General features: G+C 39.4%; 1 protein-coding gene across 7 annotated transcripts in view; it reads right to left on the reverse strand.

Moving 5' to 3' along the window:
- Positions 1-18,333, reverse strand: part of eps15l1a (epidermal growth factor receptor pathway substrate 15-like 1a) — a 56,672-nt gene that overhangs the window by 21,990 nt on the left and 16,349 nt on the right. For 3 of the 7 annotated variants that reach the window (XM_085386029.1, XM_085386026.1, XM_085386032.1), the window contains exons 11-21: positions 18,062-18,218; positions 17,017-17,079; positions 13,879-13,964; positions 9,155-9,227; positions 8,153-8,314; positions 7,647-7,844; positions 6,693-6,872; positions 6,053-6,158; positions 3,621-3,671; positions 1,394-1,530; positions 947-1,010 (exon numbers count right to left, since the gene is read on the reverse strand). In XM_085386029.1, the coding sequence (XP_085242155.1) occupies positions 947-1,010; positions 1,394-1,530; positions 3,621-3,671; positions 6,053-6,158; positions 6,693-6,872; positions 7,647-7,844; positions 8,153-8,314; positions 9,155-9,227; positions 13,879-13,964; positions 17,017-17,079; positions 18,062-18,218 (1,277 nt within the window). The remainder of the gene's footprint in view (positions 1-946; positions 1,011-1,393; positions 1,531-3,620; positions 3,672-6,052; positions 6,159-6,692; positions 6,873-7,646; positions 7,845-8,152; positions 8,315-9,154; positions 9,228-13,878; positions 13,965-17,016; positions 17,080-18,061; positions 18,219-18,333) is intronic. The other 4 variants (XM_085386028.1, XM_085386033.1, XM_085386031.1 and 1 more) reach the window with 3 other exon arrangements.

Genomic DNA, 18,333 nt, shown 5'->3' on the forward strand with positions numbered 1-18,333 from the left:
GGTTTAACAGAAATATGTTTCCCAGTCACCTGCCTCCTAGATCAATCTGATTTGTTGTCAGTATGTTGTTGATAGTACATATCAACAGGAATTTTCAAAAATATGAATATAAAAGGTTTATCTGAAAATGTAAACGCTAAAGAAACTCAAGTCTGCACAGCACCAGAAAAGCTTTCAACTTTCTGATAAAATAGAAAGATAGAAGTAATAGAGAAGGAATAGAAGGGCATACAAAACCAGGCAGTCATATCATAGGTAGACTGTAAGTGGAATTAGTCACTAGTCTTTACTCATAATGTGAAAAAGCAGGATGAATTCTGAAATTTGCGTGAAAAGGGAAAGACCATCTCTGAATCGAGGAGGGGGCCTAAGGGTACATCTGTCACCATCTTACAATGCTGTGATTGAAGCCATTCCCTAACTCTGCGAATGGTACAGAGAGTACCATTGATCAGTGGGATTAAATCTGAGTTATTAAGTGGACTTAGAGCATTGGGTAAGCAACATGACACATCTTCTGTACAACCTGGGTTTTAATAGGCAAATTAACATGGTGCTCTTCAGCTAAGTAAATAAGTGTGGTGAGAGGCTCAATTTGCTTCAATCACTGTGACAGTCAACTTGACCCATAGAACAAGCATGTTTGTATAGACTACACTCATATCTCAGCAGAGAACACACAGTTTACTGAAACAGGTCCAATGGATTCATAAAGGTTTGTTAAAACATGTTTGTGTCAAAAACAAACACTAAACTGAAAAAAATTCCAAAATTGACTCCAAGCTAAACTCAAAATAGAGCTTAGGTCTGCTGTACAATGGTGTATCTGGCCAAAACTGTCCTTTTTGGATATTATACAGCACAGAGAATAACAAGTTCTTTTATTCTGTGGTTACAAAAACTACACGATGTCCAAAGCTATTGAGGAGGAAGTATTAAATCATACCTGATCCTTTAGGTTTTTGATGGCTTGAAGAAAATGGGTCACTGCTTGTGAAGGTAGTAGGTTGCTGCATAAAACAGAAATGAGAGAAATATATACAAAAGAATACAACGTTAATTGAAAATGTATTCTAACTACAATGTTTATTGAGGGGGTTTTCCATGTACTTATTAATGCATTAATTATTATTGGTCTTTTTGTTTGTTTATAATGCTGGAGTAAACTCTACAGTGGGTGCAACTGAACCAGAAATCTCCGAGGTTCTTATGGAAACCTTCAATCTAAATGAAAATATAAATTAATATAAATTGACTGTTGTTTGTATTGACGATTGTAAAAACTGAGATCTAACGCTAAAATAGAAACAGAGGGAGCAAACTAAACATTCTGATCCCTTCTTGGGATAACCAGATATACATTACAAATCCACCTTTGAATCTCAACAAGTACCTTGGAGGGTAAAGTGGCACTTTTACTGAAAGGGTCTGGACTGGAGAAGGGATCCATCTTTGTGGTTTTCTTGAAGAAGTCTTCTGATGAAGCCTTGAATGGATCTGTCTCTTTGAAGGGGTCTCCTCCAAATGGATCTACAGCAGAAATGAACTTGAGCTACTTAAACTCTGTTTCTTAAAACTTTCATTGACCAGAGACATATGCATGTGGTACAACATATACAGTTTTGTCCTGCTGAAACATGCACAATCTGCAGTGCTCAGACAGAAGAGTTGAGGGGCCAGCTTCACTGTGGCTGTCGGATGGGTACACCAGGGACATTTCCATGGTGAATTAACTATGGCAGCTTCCATTCGCACCATCCAGCTCCAGATACAGTGCAGAGCCAGGCACAGTGATGTGTGTAGCCACTTGTGGGAACGTGGTTTTTGACTGTCATGGCAGCCTGTAGCTTCTCTGCTGCACAGTGAAGCTCGGGAAAAAAGCGAGTCCCGTTGTATTGGGCAGCTACCGCAGTGCATGCATGCGGATTCCCTACAACCCAACCAGAATTCTGCCTCCCTCAGATTTCTTTCTTTCTTTCTTCCTTTCTTTTGTTCTTTCTTTATTTCAATCAATCCATCATTCCCAGCCACCACAATGGGCAAGACCAATGAGCTGCCAAAGGATGATAGGGACAAGACTGAAGACTTGGTAAACAAGACCATCAGCAAGAAGTTTGAAGAGAAGGGGAAAGCTGTTGATGTGGTTATTTGGAAACGAACGAAACATAAGATTATCATCAATTGCCCTCAGTCTGGAGCTTTGTGCAATATGTTGCCTCATGGTGTGAGGATGATCATTTGACAGGTATTGGATCAGCCCAAAACTGCATGGGAGGAGCTTCTTAATGATCTGAAGGCAACTGGGACCTCAGTCTCCAAAAAACACCTCTGGTAAGACACTACAATGTAATGGATTGAAGTCTTGCTGACTATGACCCCTAGAACACCATCCCCATGGAGTTGGAAACATGCCTTGGGGTTGTTTCTGTCCTAAGGGTACAGGACTTGACCACATTAAGGGGCCAGTGGACAAGGTCCTGTATCCCCTTTCCTCAGACGGAACACTGCAGATGGGTCTTCCAACATTATGCAACTAGCCAGTCTCCAGACCTCTAGCCTCTATCTGTGGAGGGAGCTAAAACTTTGAGTTGCCAAGCTGCAGTCAAGAAACCGCAAGGATTTAGAGAGTAGTACGTCATGTTTTGCTTTGGGATACTTACTTCATTCAATGACTCATACAAAATTTTTTTATAACTTTTGTGTAACGTTTTTTTCCTGGAGTATTGCCTGATATTCTAAGTGTCAATAGTAGCAAGTTCTTTAATATTTATATGCATATTTATATTAATACCTCTGTTTCTATACTCATTTTATATGAGTGCTTGATGTTTGCTGCTATCACGACTCAATTTCCCTCTGGGATTAATAAAGCCTCTCTGATTCTGAACAAAGATTAGAGAGTGTTCATTCTTTTGCAAGTGTGAAAGTTACAAATTGACCAGGGGCTCAAATATGTTTTTTAACCCACTGTATGGCTAAGTCTAGCCAAGTGTAAACAAAAGCATCAGCAGATAGGCATCATAAAAACATCAAACCAAAGCATGGACCAAAAGGTCAAAACAAACACAGTAAGTATTCCAAGAAGTACTTGGAAAGAGCTCTGAGTAAGTAAATATAATCAATGAGTTGGGAGGTTGTTTTGGGATTTTTTTTTTTTTTTTTTTATTGAGGTAGTCTCTCTATGTTTAAAAACCTATAAGAAATGCAAACGGCTTACAAAAAAGTGCTTCTATGAGGGTTGTGGTGGGAATGTAATTTGTGTTTCTGCCGGTCCATGTAGTGGGAATGTACTCAAGCTGAGTAGAAAAGTGTCTACTCAAAGGTACAGCCCATTTAATATTTCAGTAAAAAATACACACTTGTGGTTGTAAAAACAACCCCCCCAAAAAATATGCTACATGATAGATTTGTAAGGTACATTCCATGCGAATTATTGTAATTCATTTAAGGAAAAAACATGCATGCATTCTAGTAAATGCTAAACCTGTTCAATGTAGTGTGCACAACAGTTTTAGTGCAACATTTTAAGTGATGAAATATTGCAGTTTATTTTCTGCCCCAAGATTAAATTACCTCTCAAAAAAGAAAAATTATTAACCTTTCTTCCCTGAAGTAAATACCTGTGGGTACTGGAGGCTGCTTTGCAAAAGGATCATTCTGAAAAGGGTCGCCTACAGGAGAGGAATCAAGCAAAGAGGGAAAGGCAGGAAGAAGACAAAAGACAGTCATAAATTAACTCAAGCTGGAAAATATAAGCTACTAGGAGGAAGACAACTTAATACACATAAAGCAGTAAACGCAGATTGAGGAGTAGAGAAGAGGAGAGAGGAGAAGAGCGCGTAGAAGGGATGAGACCACTTACCAGGGCTGGATCTTAATGACCATAAATATTCAAAGGATTAAAAAAAACCAGTTCTTTTAAAATGAACTGCTTGCTGGATTCTGAAACTTCTGTGTTTTTAATCATTTGACTGCATACAAGATCCAGCAAAAGAATTAAAAACCCTCTCATTGTATTTGTATTAGAATCAGGTTTTTTGAAGAAAACATTTCATTAAATGCAAAAATAAACAAATATAGCAATGCCAAATAAAATAAGTCATACACACAACTTAAACTAAGGTATAAAATAAAGTAGTTTTTACTCTGTACTCTTGGGAGGCTTCCTTACATTAAGAGGAGCCAAAAACCTCTGATTATTATATCTTCTGGTTGACGTAGATTTGATGTGTATTCATTCATTTATAGACATCCACCTTATTACATTCTGCACTGGGGAAATTCACTTGTTACAGCAGCACAGGGAACAGGAAGAAAAGGTGAATCAGAGTTGTATTAAAAAAATTTAAAAACCCAAAATACGATACTATGGGCAGGTGATGGGCAGGTTGCTATACCACCCCTGGTTACTATACAGCAGGATTTTTCATTTTTATATCTACATAAAATGCAGTGGGATAAACAAAATACATGTATTTTTAAACACTATTTATCCTGTGTGGGTACTGTATAGTCCATCTGCTGTTTGGATGAAGGACCTACAACGGCCCTCAGACCTACACCATAACAGTCTACTGCTTTAGGAGCTGCTCCACAGTGCAGGGGGTGAGTGGTGCTGTACATAAAGGACATTAGTTTGGCTAACATCCTTCTTTTGGCATCATTATGAAGGTCAAGGTCAAATGCTTGGGCAACCTAGATACTCATGTCCCCCAAGGCCTAGTATATCAATGTGAAATTGGAAGAATATCCATAAAAGATGGTTTTATTTGTTTTCTCAATACAATGCCCTACGATGTCATAGTAATGCCATGAAAGGCTGACATCGTCATATTGTAACACAAACAGGCTGACGTCAGAATGTTGTAATAAAAACATAAAAACATCTACGTTTTTGTACAGCCCTTGGCCTTTGGGGGGAGTTGCACAAACTGAGTGCTCTTGTTTTAACTTCTGTAACTTGACTGTGTCATGACTGTGGATGAAAGGAGCAACTATAAAGTTTGCTTTTATTCATGTTCAGTCAAAGAGGTGCTTTGATTAAAAACTCAGCTTTTTCCCAGTAACGTGTTTTATGGCAATTACAGTAACAAACACTGCTGGAAAACTGGAAACTAGAATAAAGTCTTTTTTCGCTCAACCTGAGCTCACGGTCTCTATGGCAACTCTGACAGCATTGCCACTGATTATTGATCATTATCACTTCCACAGTCAACTGTCAGTTTTATTATTGGGATGTCAGCAACTCGGGGTGAGCGGATGATGAGGCACATAGTAGACAGAGGTTGCCAACTTTCTGCAGTCAGTTGCATCAGACCCCCAAACTTCAAGTACTCGTCAAATCAGATCAAGAACTGTGCATAGAGAGCTTCATGCAATCTATTTTCAAAGCTGAGCAGCAGCTTACATGCCTTGCATCACCAGATGCTGTGGTGTAAAGCCCACTGCCACGGGACTCCACAGATGTTCAAACAACATCATTTATCAAATCAGTTTTCAGAAAGACAGGTGCTGCCTATACTGTATCATGCTGAGATATTTGTGGGTTGCCGTTGACAGCACTAACTGTTGCCTGCTGTTTAGCCTGCAAGTTGTTGCTCACCACAGTCACCAGCCTGCCACTCTTCACCTAAACCCATGCCCACACTTTGATCTTCATGAGGGCTGGATGAACTTCATCACCAGAGTCAAAAGTTATCCGGTTTACATGGTGTATAAACCATTGTTGTACTTAACTTTAAAAAATATTGTAATGGGTCACTCCAATACATAAATGCCTATATTAAAAGAGACTATGTGTTGTAGTCTCATGTCGGTATTACTGTAGGGTCCACCTTACAATCTAAAATGCCTTGAGGAGACTGTTGTTGTGATTTGGCGTGATCCACACACTCATCAATCATCTTTAGACACTCATTCACCCATACTCCCAACATGCAGTGCAGTAAAGAGAGGAGAGGATAGCAGAGGAGAGGAATAAGCCACTTGTATTAAAAGATTAAGAGGAACACTTAGAGATGGTGATGCAGTGAAAGTTAAGGGGGATGACAACCTTTGAATGGGTCTGTTTTGAAGGGGTCTTCAGACTGGAAGGGGTCAGTGGGAAGCCCCTGAGGTTGACTGTTAAACACAGATGGCTTCACTTTGAATGGGTCCTCCTGTGGAAATGAGAAAGCCAAAGAGAGAGAGAGAGAACAGAAGCTTTTATCATCTCTTCTGCTGTGGACAAACAGAATATTTAGATATGTATGCATGATATGTATAGGTTTTATTTCATTTGTTGTATTTGTACGAGTAATGTGAGCACATATCATAACATATACATCCATGGGATCAGATTCACTACAGCTTTATGCGTTCTGTCACACAAGCTGTATCTTTGCTTGTCAAAAACAATATAACACTTGGTTGCATATGCATTTAATAGAAGGTCATGTAAAATTTAAGAAGGCATATGAATGAAGTTTGCTTAAATACTTGTGATGGCATACAAGATGAGTTAAAAAGAATTAAAAAGAAATCCACACTACAATTGTGAATATGGAACTTCACAAATGAAAAAGGTAACAACGATCGGGCACAACAAACTAGCACCAGGTCTACCCAGGACTATAAAACCAAATCCTATGACCTTAATAAATGTTACACAGCACACTGGAAAATAAAAGCACACCTCTATCAAAGATCCTGACCTGTACTGCTCTCACCATGGCTGGAAATCCTCCATTCTCTCGGTCACTGAAGCCTTCACTCATGTCAGCCAAGTTGGTCATGCTGCCTCCATGGTTTCCATTCAAGGTGCTGTTGTACTGCTCAATGCTTTTAGACACTTCCTGTTGACTATCTTGAATCTGTGACAGCTTGCTGCGAGCCTGCAAGGTATACATACAAGCAAACCGTTAAAAACAACAACATTTCCAGAACATTTCCAGTGACACTGGGCTGGTGTGACACTGGTATAACATGTTCCTCTGTGTGAAATTCTCATTTAAATCATACAGTAAAAGTGCAATAAGTTGAGTTAATTTAAAATGAATAGAAATTACTGAAAGTTTGCTTCCAGGAAACACTGATCAGTTTCTTTAAGCTGGTTTCAAAAAGCTTTTTTTGTCTTAAATATGTTTTCCTCATTACGAGACAGTTTGGCCAAGATGAAAGGCATTGTCTATTACACACACACACACACACACACACACACACACACACACACACACACACACACACACACACACACACACACACACACAAGCACAGCACAGAAATAATGTTTTTTGGCATAGCTATGAAAAACACTGCTTAGAGCAAAAAAAAGGTTTCCACTGAAATTGTACAAATATAATACAAGAACTGAATTCAACATCAACTTGTGGATGTTATAAAACAATAATGGAAACTGCACTGTGTGTGTGTGTGTGTGTGTGTGTGTGTGTGTGTGTGTGTGTGTGTGTGTGTGTGTGTGTGTGTGTGTGTGTGCGCACAGTGGCTGGCAGGAAACAGAAGACACACCACACCACAGCAGCTGAGACAAACATACACAATTGGTTCCTCTGACTTAATTGACAAGATAAAGAAATGGATTAAACATTCTGGTGGTGCCCCCTGTTGACATTCTTTAGACATACACATTAACAGGACCTATGCCCTACCTGGTTGATCTCATCCTGGGTTGCTTTCAGAGACTTGATGATGGTCTCTAGTTGAATCTTGCCTGCGGCCAGGCTTTGCTCCAGCTGATTCTCCTCTTGTTGCAGCCGGCCCAGGTCAGCCTTGGCCCGGCTCAACTCTTCTTCCTGGTTTAGCAAGTCTGACTCCTGGGAGTGGATTTGAGTCTGGAGGCTTGAGATCTGAAGGCAGAAAACGGTGGCATAAAGAATTGGGTCAGAGGTTAAAACCTGCCAAGAGACCACTCTGTGCTCGTTGCTAATTATTTTACATTAATCTGTTTGATTTCTTCTTTTCTTCTATTTTGCATCATGCTAGTTATCTCAAGGTAATTTTGACTTCAACAAACAAACACTGAAAACAGCATATTAGAAAATGAATACATTAATTTTCAGGTATTTTGATTCTGTGATTGTTGTAGAATAACTGAGGCAGTACTCCACAAAGGGGAAACTTCTACATTATCAGCATCCTTCTCTCTCTCTCTTACCATCTGAGACTCTTCCTGGCACTTAATCCGGACTTCATTCAACATGTCTTCTAATTTGTGTTTCTGCTGGTCCATCTCCTCCAGCCGGTCCTGGGCATCTTGTTTCTGAGCTTCTAACTCCTGCAGGCTGGTTGTCTCTCTGTCCAGGTCATTCTGCATTTCCTGATAGACAATAACAACTGTTGTTGTGATTTGGCGCTATATAAATAAAATTGAATTGAATTGAACTGAACTGAATTGAATTCCAGATATGCTGCCCTGTACTTCAACAAAACTGGGCTGGGTGAACACATTCCCTGATACCTCATTATATTTGCTGGGCTTCAAATTTCTCTGAGTGGATTGCAATAGAGATCTTTCTGGGAAAGCTAGGAGAGGGAGAATGTGCTTCTATATAAATGAAGGTTGGTGTCACAGTATTGAAAAAACCACAAACCCTCATATATTGTATATATACACACACTTGATCAATAAAGCTGATTCTGAGGCTAACAGCTCTTTGGGAACCACCTTGTTAGTTCAAAATTACAATTCTACACATGTTAAACTGTGTTGTTTTTGGACATTTTGTAGATTCACCTAATAACATGGGAACAAATTATTTCTCTTCGTAACAAACTGATAGTAACAAAGTACCTACAGATACAATTTAAAATTGGTTCCTTTAGTTAGGTGCTTTTTTTTTAATCCTTGAATGACTCATAGTTCAGTGTTAAGTGGCTGAACAAATAAAAATAAATATTCCCCTGAAAATGGTCAAGAACTGTACTGAAAATGAGTAAAAATGCAGTCAATGTTCAAAGAAAAACTTTAAAAGGCCTTGAGAAAGCCTATACAAGTACTGCTCAAGGCCAATTTAAAAAAATAAATAAAACATATTACAATATAAAGAAATGAACGGTGGCTGAGTATTATACACGTACATCAAGGACAGAGTGTCTCAATTTTATGTTGAGTCCACATCCAGTTGCTACCAACTGACAAAAAACAAGCTGTCCTCACCTGCACCTCGGCACTCTTATGTCTGATAGCCTCCTCTGCTTCCCTGATGTCCTGCTCAAGAGTGTACTTCTCCCTGGACAAAACCAGAAACATTCACACAAACACAGGCACATTGATTTTCTTATTTTAAAGGTTTATAATATGTATATAAAATAATTACAGAATAAGAATAAATAAATGAAAAGTGTATTTCACTGGTGCCAATTTTAAAAAAAACTTTGTGTGCAACTTGACAGAAGAATCATATAAAAGGTATTTTTATTTCCCAAAACAAAATAAGCACATCTATGTCTGGCAATGGATTCAGGTCAGGCCAATGTGTTGTTACATGAGGCCGGGCATTGTCAGGCACCATGAGGAGCCACGGACCCACTATACCATGTCTGATAATGGATCAAAGGATTTCCTACTGATGAGTAATGGTAGTCAGGGTGCTGTTGCCTAGCCTGTAGAGGTCTATGCGTCCCTCCATGGATAGATTTTGCACTTAGACTGCAGGCTTTCTAGAGTATTTAAATGTAGAATGGGACGCAGAGCCTTCAGCTTTCAGGCCCCTGTCCTGTGGAACCAGCTTCCAGTTTGGATTTGGAGGGAAGACATCCTCACTACTTTTAAGATTAGGCTTAAAACTTTCCTTTTAGATAAAGAATACCGTTAGGGCTGGATCATGTGACCTTGATACTTCCCTTAGGTTGCAATAGCTCTAGGAGGCTGCTGGGGGATTCCCATGAGGCACTGAGTTTTGCTGCTGGGGGAGTGTTTCCTCTTCACACTTTTTTTTTTTCACTTACTATGTGTTTAAACAGCTCTCTGCATTTAATTATTAGTTATTATTAATGTCTGGCTCTCTTACACAGTGTGTCTTTGACCTGCCTTCTTCCCCTAACCCCAACCAGTCGCAGCAGATGGTTCTTCCTTTTATAAGGGGTTTTTCTATCCGACTGTCACCAAAGTGCTTGCTCAGAGGGGGTCATTGTTGGGGTTTTCTCTGTTTACTTTGTATTATTGTTGGGTCTTTACTTTACAATATAAAGTGCCTTAAGGCAAATTTTGTTGTGAGTTGGCAACACATAAATAAAACTGAATTGAGCTGAACTGGACATGCCTCTCATCACCATTGTTGACCTACTCCTAAATTAAACCTGCTCACATCTATGAAAAACATCGGACGTCAGTGGTGGACCTGCAATTCTGGTATTCTGTGGAAAATGCTCTTCGGGCTCCGTGGTGCTGGGCAGTATAGGGCCTACAGCTATTGTATTGATGCCCGTTTCTGATTGTGTGGTCAGAGATATTCACACCAGTCATTTTGTAGGGCTCATCCTGTTCCTCCTTGCACAAGGGAGCAAACGCCAGTCCTGCTGATGGGTTAAGGACCTTCTTTAAGCCCGTCCAGCTTTCCTAGAGTAACTGCCTACCATCTAGAATCCTCTCCATGTTCCTGGAACTGTGCTGGGAAACATAGCAAACCTTCTGAGAAGGGCTCATATTGGTGTGCCATCATGGAGGAGTTGGACTACCTGTGAAACCTCTATAGCGACCAGGTATTGCCTCATGGTATCAGTTGTGACCCTGTCCCTAGGCAAATGCATAACTAGTGAAAAAACATTCAGAAAACATAAAGAAAAAAAAATCTCAGTGGTCTCTACCTGTAAAACCACTCCTGTTTTGCCCCTCTAGTGCACCTGTTATTAATTTCATTAACACCAAAGCAGCTGAAACTGATTAACAACCAACCTCTGCTGCTTAACTCACCAGATCAATTAACCAGAAATTTAATTGCACTGATGCTATATTCTGTGGGGTTTTTAATATGTTTTTGAGCAGTATTTAAACATTACACAACAAAAAGATAGGTAAGATAGACACTGCTCACTCTGTGTCATTTGAATGCAAGTCCATTTTAGTATATTTAGTAATAAGTAGCCAGTTTGTTACCTGAGAGTATTCCACTGGGTATAGGCAAGAGTGCTGACGCAGCATAGTGAATAAGTAGTGAACAAACAAAAAATTTGATAAAATACATGCATCAAAGGAAGAGTGGATAGCTGTGTGTTTGGCTGACTGGGTGGCTAAGTAGGTAGATGGATGCATGGATGGATGGATGCATGGATGGATGGATGGATGGATGGATAGATGGATGGGTGGATAAGCAGGTGGGTGAACTAATGAAAAGCAGATCTGTGTAATTATGTTTATGTCAAAAGTCACACATGAGGGGAAACATAATCACAAGCAAATTAAAGTAAATTCAACAACCCATGTGCATAGATCTCAGCAGCCACATGCACAACGAAGCCATTGTGCGTAACAGTGTCTACTTTGCAAGCACTGCAGCAAATTCATGGTCTCATAACTTGCTCGCTTGAATTAACCTGAACTGACAGTTTGTAAGGCAGAGCCCTAAGAACGAGGGGCCTTAATATGACTAAATCACAGTCTCAGTAATGGACAGGTGCTATTTACTGGTTTAAACCAAATTATCCTGTGTGTGCAGCATGCATTATTTACTATTACAGTTATCTTTTGCTGTAAAGCAGTAATGAAATCTGTCTACTGAAGACTACTTTAATGCTCAAGTAATCTTAAAAACCCTGGGACTATAAGTCAAGCTCAGAATACTCTGCACTCCTGTCCCATTAGTCTATTGTACACTATTATATACCTTTTGTGACCATTAAAAACAAATAAATAAAAAGAACACTCTTAATGAGAATCAGGATGCTGCACAAAATAAAGACATATAAACTTGCAAACAAAAAGTTGATTAGTCTGCAGCAAACACATGTAATTGAACCATCACTAAAAGGGAAAGCTTTCAGAAGCCACTGATAAGTCAGTTCATCCAACAGCACACAGTAGAAATTACAGCTGTAGTTAAACTGGCAAACTTCATTCATTCAAGTCAACAAATCAAGACAAGTACTTACTGACGTGTAGCACAGATCGATTCTCTCATAGTGATTTTTGATTTATTCACAGAATAATAATAAGACTATACAAAGGCAAATATGTGACTTTCACGTCCATTTAAAGCTTTAACTCTATTAAATTACATATAAAATAAACCAAATATAAGACAGCTTGTACTAGCGTGTGGTGTACACTTTAATGACTCAACAATTATTTAGACTTTAAAGGATATTTTAACGTAGAACATTTGTACTTCTACTTTAGTAAAAGTTTATTTTCACAGAATGTACATATATTGTAGTATTTCTACTTCTATACATGTATAGGATTTAGGATTGAAAACTTCTTCCACAACCGTGAACAGCTGATAATCAACATTACACCATGTGGGCTACACAATTTTGGTAGCCTGTTTATTCATGTTATTTGTAACATAAAACATGCACACAGTTTTCATCCCTGTTTCCCTGCATTTAAAGTACATCTAGGTACCTACCAAGATTTTCTCAATTCTTTAATACTGTTCTTGCTGGTTTCTTTATGAATACTAATCCTTAAACAACAATAGATATTGATGTGTGGCATTTCCCTGTCATTTCAGGTCAAGGGTAGAAGACCAGAATGACTGATCAACAACAGACATAAGTAAAATGAAACCATGTGTTAACTAGCACAAAGATTACCACAAACCATGAAAAATTAGCGTGAGTTGCAGGCATTCCCAACTGCTCCCACTTTGTTATAATACCACTAATAGTTGACTGTGGAGTATTTATTAGCGAAGAAATTTCACAACTGGACACAGGTAGCATCCCATCACCTGAACTTCACTGAGATCCTGAGAGCAAACCTTTCACAAATGTTCGTAGAAACCATCTGTATGCCTAGGTGGTTGATTTTAAACACCTGTGCCCATGGAAGTGATTGGAACACCTGAATTGGATTGGTGAAGGAATACTTTTAGCAATATAGTGCATGCTGTTGCCTCAGTGTAACTTGGTGTCATGCAGTAAACTGAGCAACTCTATCACAAAGGCTGTGGTGGCAATGCTTTGAAAGTGACCAATCAGAATCAGAACCAGAGACACTTTATTCCCCAAGGGGCAATTAAGATTCACACCAGGACTCCTCTTCCTTTGGGTCCTGCCTTCCACTGTCAAAAGCAAGATTGCTTTAAGCAAAAATAATTCAGCTTTGAGTGAAGAGTTACCTTCAAGAGTGTGAATGTGCTGCAGAAATTGCAAAGCAGACACTCACATGCGTGATGGCTTCTTTGTGCACATGGCTGCTGAGTACTACATGCACAATATGATGAATTTATGAGTAATGGATTTATTTACACAAGTGACAATGAATACCTGCACGTATGAAATTTGGCTTTGATTATGTTTTTTTCTCGCAGGTGACCTTTGACATAAATATGTATACAGATAGAAAACAGTCTAAAGAGACTAAGGATGCAGTCTCTAAAAGCGTATTTGCACCCCACCCCACCATTTAGCAAGCTCTGCCTGTGGGTTATAGACATGGTTCAAATTCTAAAACTGGCCACAATAAAAGTAACTTTGGAAATGAGAATGCTGCTGCATAAAAATATAGTTAAAAGATGTCTTGTTGTTACTTCCAACATTATTTTGACAGGATAGAACGGTGACAGAAAAGGTAGAACACTGTTCTATGTGTTATTATGATTATACCAATGGATGGAACTGAAATGAATTAGAAGTCTTGATATTAATGTTAACAGTGGATTAGTGATGGAGCTTTTTTGGTACTGCAATTTTGGTACTGTTGATGACCCTGTTTGTTACCTTTGCAGCTGAGCGATCTCCTGGCTGATGTCATCCAACTCCTTGATGCCAGTGAACTCTCCTGAACCCACTGAACTAGAGCTGTCCTGTAAAAAACAGCAAAAAAGGACAAAATAAGAGACGGTCAAGTTGTCTCAACAAACACGATGAAGTAGGATGATGAAATGGCACCAAATGAGCCATGGCAGAATAGGCCAATGGAAGGAGAAAGAGGTAAAAACGGATAGGAGAAAAACTGAAGGTCAAGAAGAGGAGCAGCACGGAGGTGGGGCTATGTCTATCACCAACATGTGAGGGAGGTGTCACCACCAATGACAACCTGCAAAGGACAGGAAAGATTCAGGACTTTTCAATTTTATCTTCACCTCACCTTTAAAAAAAATCTATATTGGTCTACAACAAGCTTCCAGTATTTTTCTCTCTAGCTTTGGGAATTGCAGAGTAACTTAATGGTACTATAACGTTATGTTACCTGCAATAAAAATAAGACAACGATTCTGCAATGCTTTTATGTCTGTGTAACCTATTATGAAAAAAATGCATCTCGGAAGCATTGTGCTATCTTTGTTTTTATTACAGTTATTATGGCATTTAAATAAATTCTATCAATTCAATTCATTATCATCCCAATAATTACTCTCCACGCTGTCTGCCATTTATGCTTGCTTTTGATAAGCACCACAATGAAGAATCGTTAGTAAAGACTCTGGAGAGTAATATTGGTAAAAAAAAATACGTTTTAGAGTGCCTGCATGATTTAATATAACATCAAGACAGGATGTACCCCGTGAGAAGCGGGTTACATCCTGGACAGCTTGCCAGTCTGTCGCAAAGCTAACACAGACAGACAACAGACGACCATCCGTGCTCACACTCGCACTAACTGCCTTTGGACTTTTGGGAAGAACCCTGTACTTTTTTGCTGTGAAGCAACCATGCGCCACCATGCTACCCTTTTTATGCTTACATGCTGAGTGGAAGATATGTGTGTTGTCTGATCACACACATTTCACAACCAAATAAGCTTTCAGTGAAGTATTATAAAAAAAAGACTGCACATTTCCTGTCTTCATTGCAAAGATATGACTGGCATTTCTTCTATTAAAAATCCTTCTGAGTGGACCTGTCGTGATGCTGGATCTATGACACAGCATTTCTGTTTCTTCTGCTTTTTCTGGCATTGTTTAGGTTTCTGGTTTAATCATTTGCATTTCTAGTCCAGTTAGATATTTCCTGCTAAGGTTACATTTGTAGTTCTAGTCTTTTGTTTTGGTACTGTCCCTCCCTTGCATTCCACATTTCATGTCTAGTCTTCCTCGTCTTCATGTTTGTTTACTCGCCCGTGTCTGTTTTCTGATTACTTTCGGTCTTTCCGGTTGACTGTGTTCCCAAGTCTGTTTGATCCCCAGTCCCAGTGTTAAGTCCATATCTTAGTGTGTGTCTCTTGTTTTTATTTCAATAGTCCCTTGTCCTGTGCTTAGTGTATTCATTTTTACTTCCTCCATCGTTGTGTCAGATTACTTCCAGTCGTGTTTCCCATCTTCTCATTATCCTCTGTGTATTTAGTCCTCTGTCTTCCTCTGCTGCTGTCACATCGTCCCACATGACTGTGTATTCTTGTGCGCTTCGTTTCCCTCTTCCATCTCTGTTCCAAGTTTGAGTTTCAAGTTTGTTGTTTCCAGTTCTCTCCCTTTCAGAACTGCCTTAATTCTTCATGGCACAGATTTAACAAGGTCTTGGGAACATTCCAGAGATTTTGGTCCATACTGACATCGCAGTATTACACAGTTGCCTGCTACACAGTCATGATGCAAATTTCCCGTTCTCGCTTTAACTTCCTGTCATGTTCAAGAAACCAGTTTTAGAAGATCTGAGCTTTGTGACATGTTATGTTATTCTGGTGGTAGCAGCTATCATAAGACGGATCCACTGTGGTCATAAATGAATGGACGGGGTGAGTAATAACCACTGACACAAGGCAGGATGGATCCATACCGTCATGCTGTTCATTTCAAATTCTGACCCTACCATCCACATGTCGCTGCGGAAACAGAGACTCATCAGACGTGGTAACATTGTTCCATTCTTGTGTTGTCAAATTTAGGTAACCCTGTGTGAATGCTAGGCTCAGTTACTGTTGCCTTCCTATTAGTCTGGCCATTCTCCTCTGACATCCCCAGTGTTGGCCATTTCTGGCCACAGAACAGACACTCACTAGATACTTTCTCTTTGTCTTTACTTTTCTTTCTTGTAAATCCTAGAAGTGGTTGTGTGGGAAAAGTAGATTAGATCAGTAGAATGGCAGATTCTGAAATACCCAAGCCAGTTTGGCACAAACAATGCCAATTAATGCCACATTCAGGGTAACTTAAATCACCTTTATTCCCCATTCTGATTCTCAGCTGAACTTTGACGTCTTAAAAAGTGCCACTGCGTAAATGCACGGAGCTGCTGCCATGTGATTGGCTGATCATATGTCTGTCATCAAAGAGTTCAACAGGTGTAATTAACCAAGTGTTTGGTGAGTATATTGTATGTTTAAATAACTGTATCATATATCTGTTTTTGTTGTCATACTGCAACTAGTTTTGCGCGTTCAACTGAGTAGATGATTGCTGAATTGAGTTATTTACTGCAAGACCACAACTACAACTGCTACTAACAGATTTGAGCTTCCTTAAAAGACATCCTCAACAAAAAAGAACCAATTTTTCATCCAGTGATCCTGAATCTTGCCATGATCAAGACAGTTTACAGTGTGAGGCAATCTTACTGTACTGTATCGAAATGGAGAAAAAATTCTTGCAAATGCTTTCCAGGAATCAGTGAAAGCTGAAAGCATTTAGAAAGTAGTATGTTATAAGCCCATGTTACCTACCCACAACTTGAACATTATGGCCTAAGAGAGGAGGAAGAGGCGAAAGGTAGAAACGTTAGCAGCAAAGAGAGGATAGAACAGTGAGCAGTAAATGTCTTTGGTTTCACCAATTTAACCCTTCACAACATTTCCATTTTATTTTGACATGGGTCAGCGTTTGAGTTATTTTCCACTCCCAAGATAACACATGTAGCGGGAAATATGTACACCTTGCAGCCTGAGAAAGAGAAGAATAGGGAAGTAAAGAACAACTGACTCACCCGCCTCATTTCTGACAGAGCAGCCATCTCAGATCCCACTGGAGTAATGTATCCTGACATACTCTGAAACCACAGAGAAGGTGGTGGTGAAAAACAGCATCACGTCTCTGATGATGGTGTAAAAGTCAAGAGGTTTTATTGTCATTTCAACCAGTGAAATGTGTGTGTGTGTGTGTGTCAGTCCAGTCACTGAGTGTTCAGGAGTCTGACAGCTTGGGGGAAGAAACAGTCTGGCAGTGAGGGCCCAAATGCTCCGGTACCTCTTGTAAGAAAGCAGCAGGGTGAAGAGTGAGTGTGTGAGGGGTGCGTGGGGTCTTCCACAATGCTGCCGGCTTTGCGGATGCAGCGTGTGCAATACTTATAAACAGCAAACTTCTCTGATGATGGTGTAAAACAGCAAGCAAAGTAGCTTTATTCCATGTAAAAACAGAAACTTTTGAAAACCTTTTAAACAAGAGGGACTTTGATTACATTATGTCCCACCAGAGAAGAAATAATCATGGCTTAACAGTGATGACAAAAGCACATTTTGATTAAAAAAACAACAACTAGGCTTTAGGCTACAGGTCATTGTAAAATGTATATAATATAATAATAAACTCAACAAACTTGAAACTCATAAACTTACATTTTATTCACAAAGATACTCATAAAACATGTCTAATGTTTAAACTAAGAAAATGTTAATATTAGCTCACTTTGAATTTGATGGCAGCAGCATGTCTCAACAAAGTTGGCATGGGAGCAACAAACGCTAACGGGCTAACGCATTATCTTGTTAACGTGTTAGCGTCGTGCAGCCCCACGCACGGGGCGATCCGCGTTAACTCACTAACGGGGATTTGCCGCGTTAATGCGGTTATGGCGTTAACGTCATTTTAACGATAGTGCACTGACAGCACTAGTTTTTATGTTTTATTGTGAATTAAAACAGGTGAGGTACAATGTAGGTCTCACTGTGACAGCCAATACTATATCATGCAAGCTGGGGATGTGAATATGTCGACATTAGCACACCTTTAACAGCTTTGATGATGCTACTTACTGGTAGTGGAGTGCTTCTTTCAGAAGGTGGAATCATATCAGCAGTCAGGGATTGTGGAGGATCAATGCCCTTACTGACTTTCTGCTGGATAAGATGCATGGAGAGGGCAAACTGCTCCCTGGTCAGCTTGCCTATCTGTCTTGTATCTGCTAAAGCCCTGCGAGAAACAACATAATCGACAGAGACACATTCAGTTCATTCAGTTAACCTCAGCTTTTATATTGCAAAGATTCGGTCTAATAAAAATACAAAGGAAATGAACCATATCAAGT

The sequence above is a fragment of the Rhamphochromis longiceps genome, linkage group LG17 (genome assembly GCF_057381845.1).
Source record: "Rhamphochromis longiceps isolate RC_006_pf linkage group LG17, R_longiceps_female_GT1.1, whole genome shotgun sequence".
Classification (NCBI taxonomy): Eukaryota; Metazoa; Chordata; class Actinopteri; order Cichliformes; family Cichlidae; genus Rhamphochromis; species Rhamphochromis longiceps.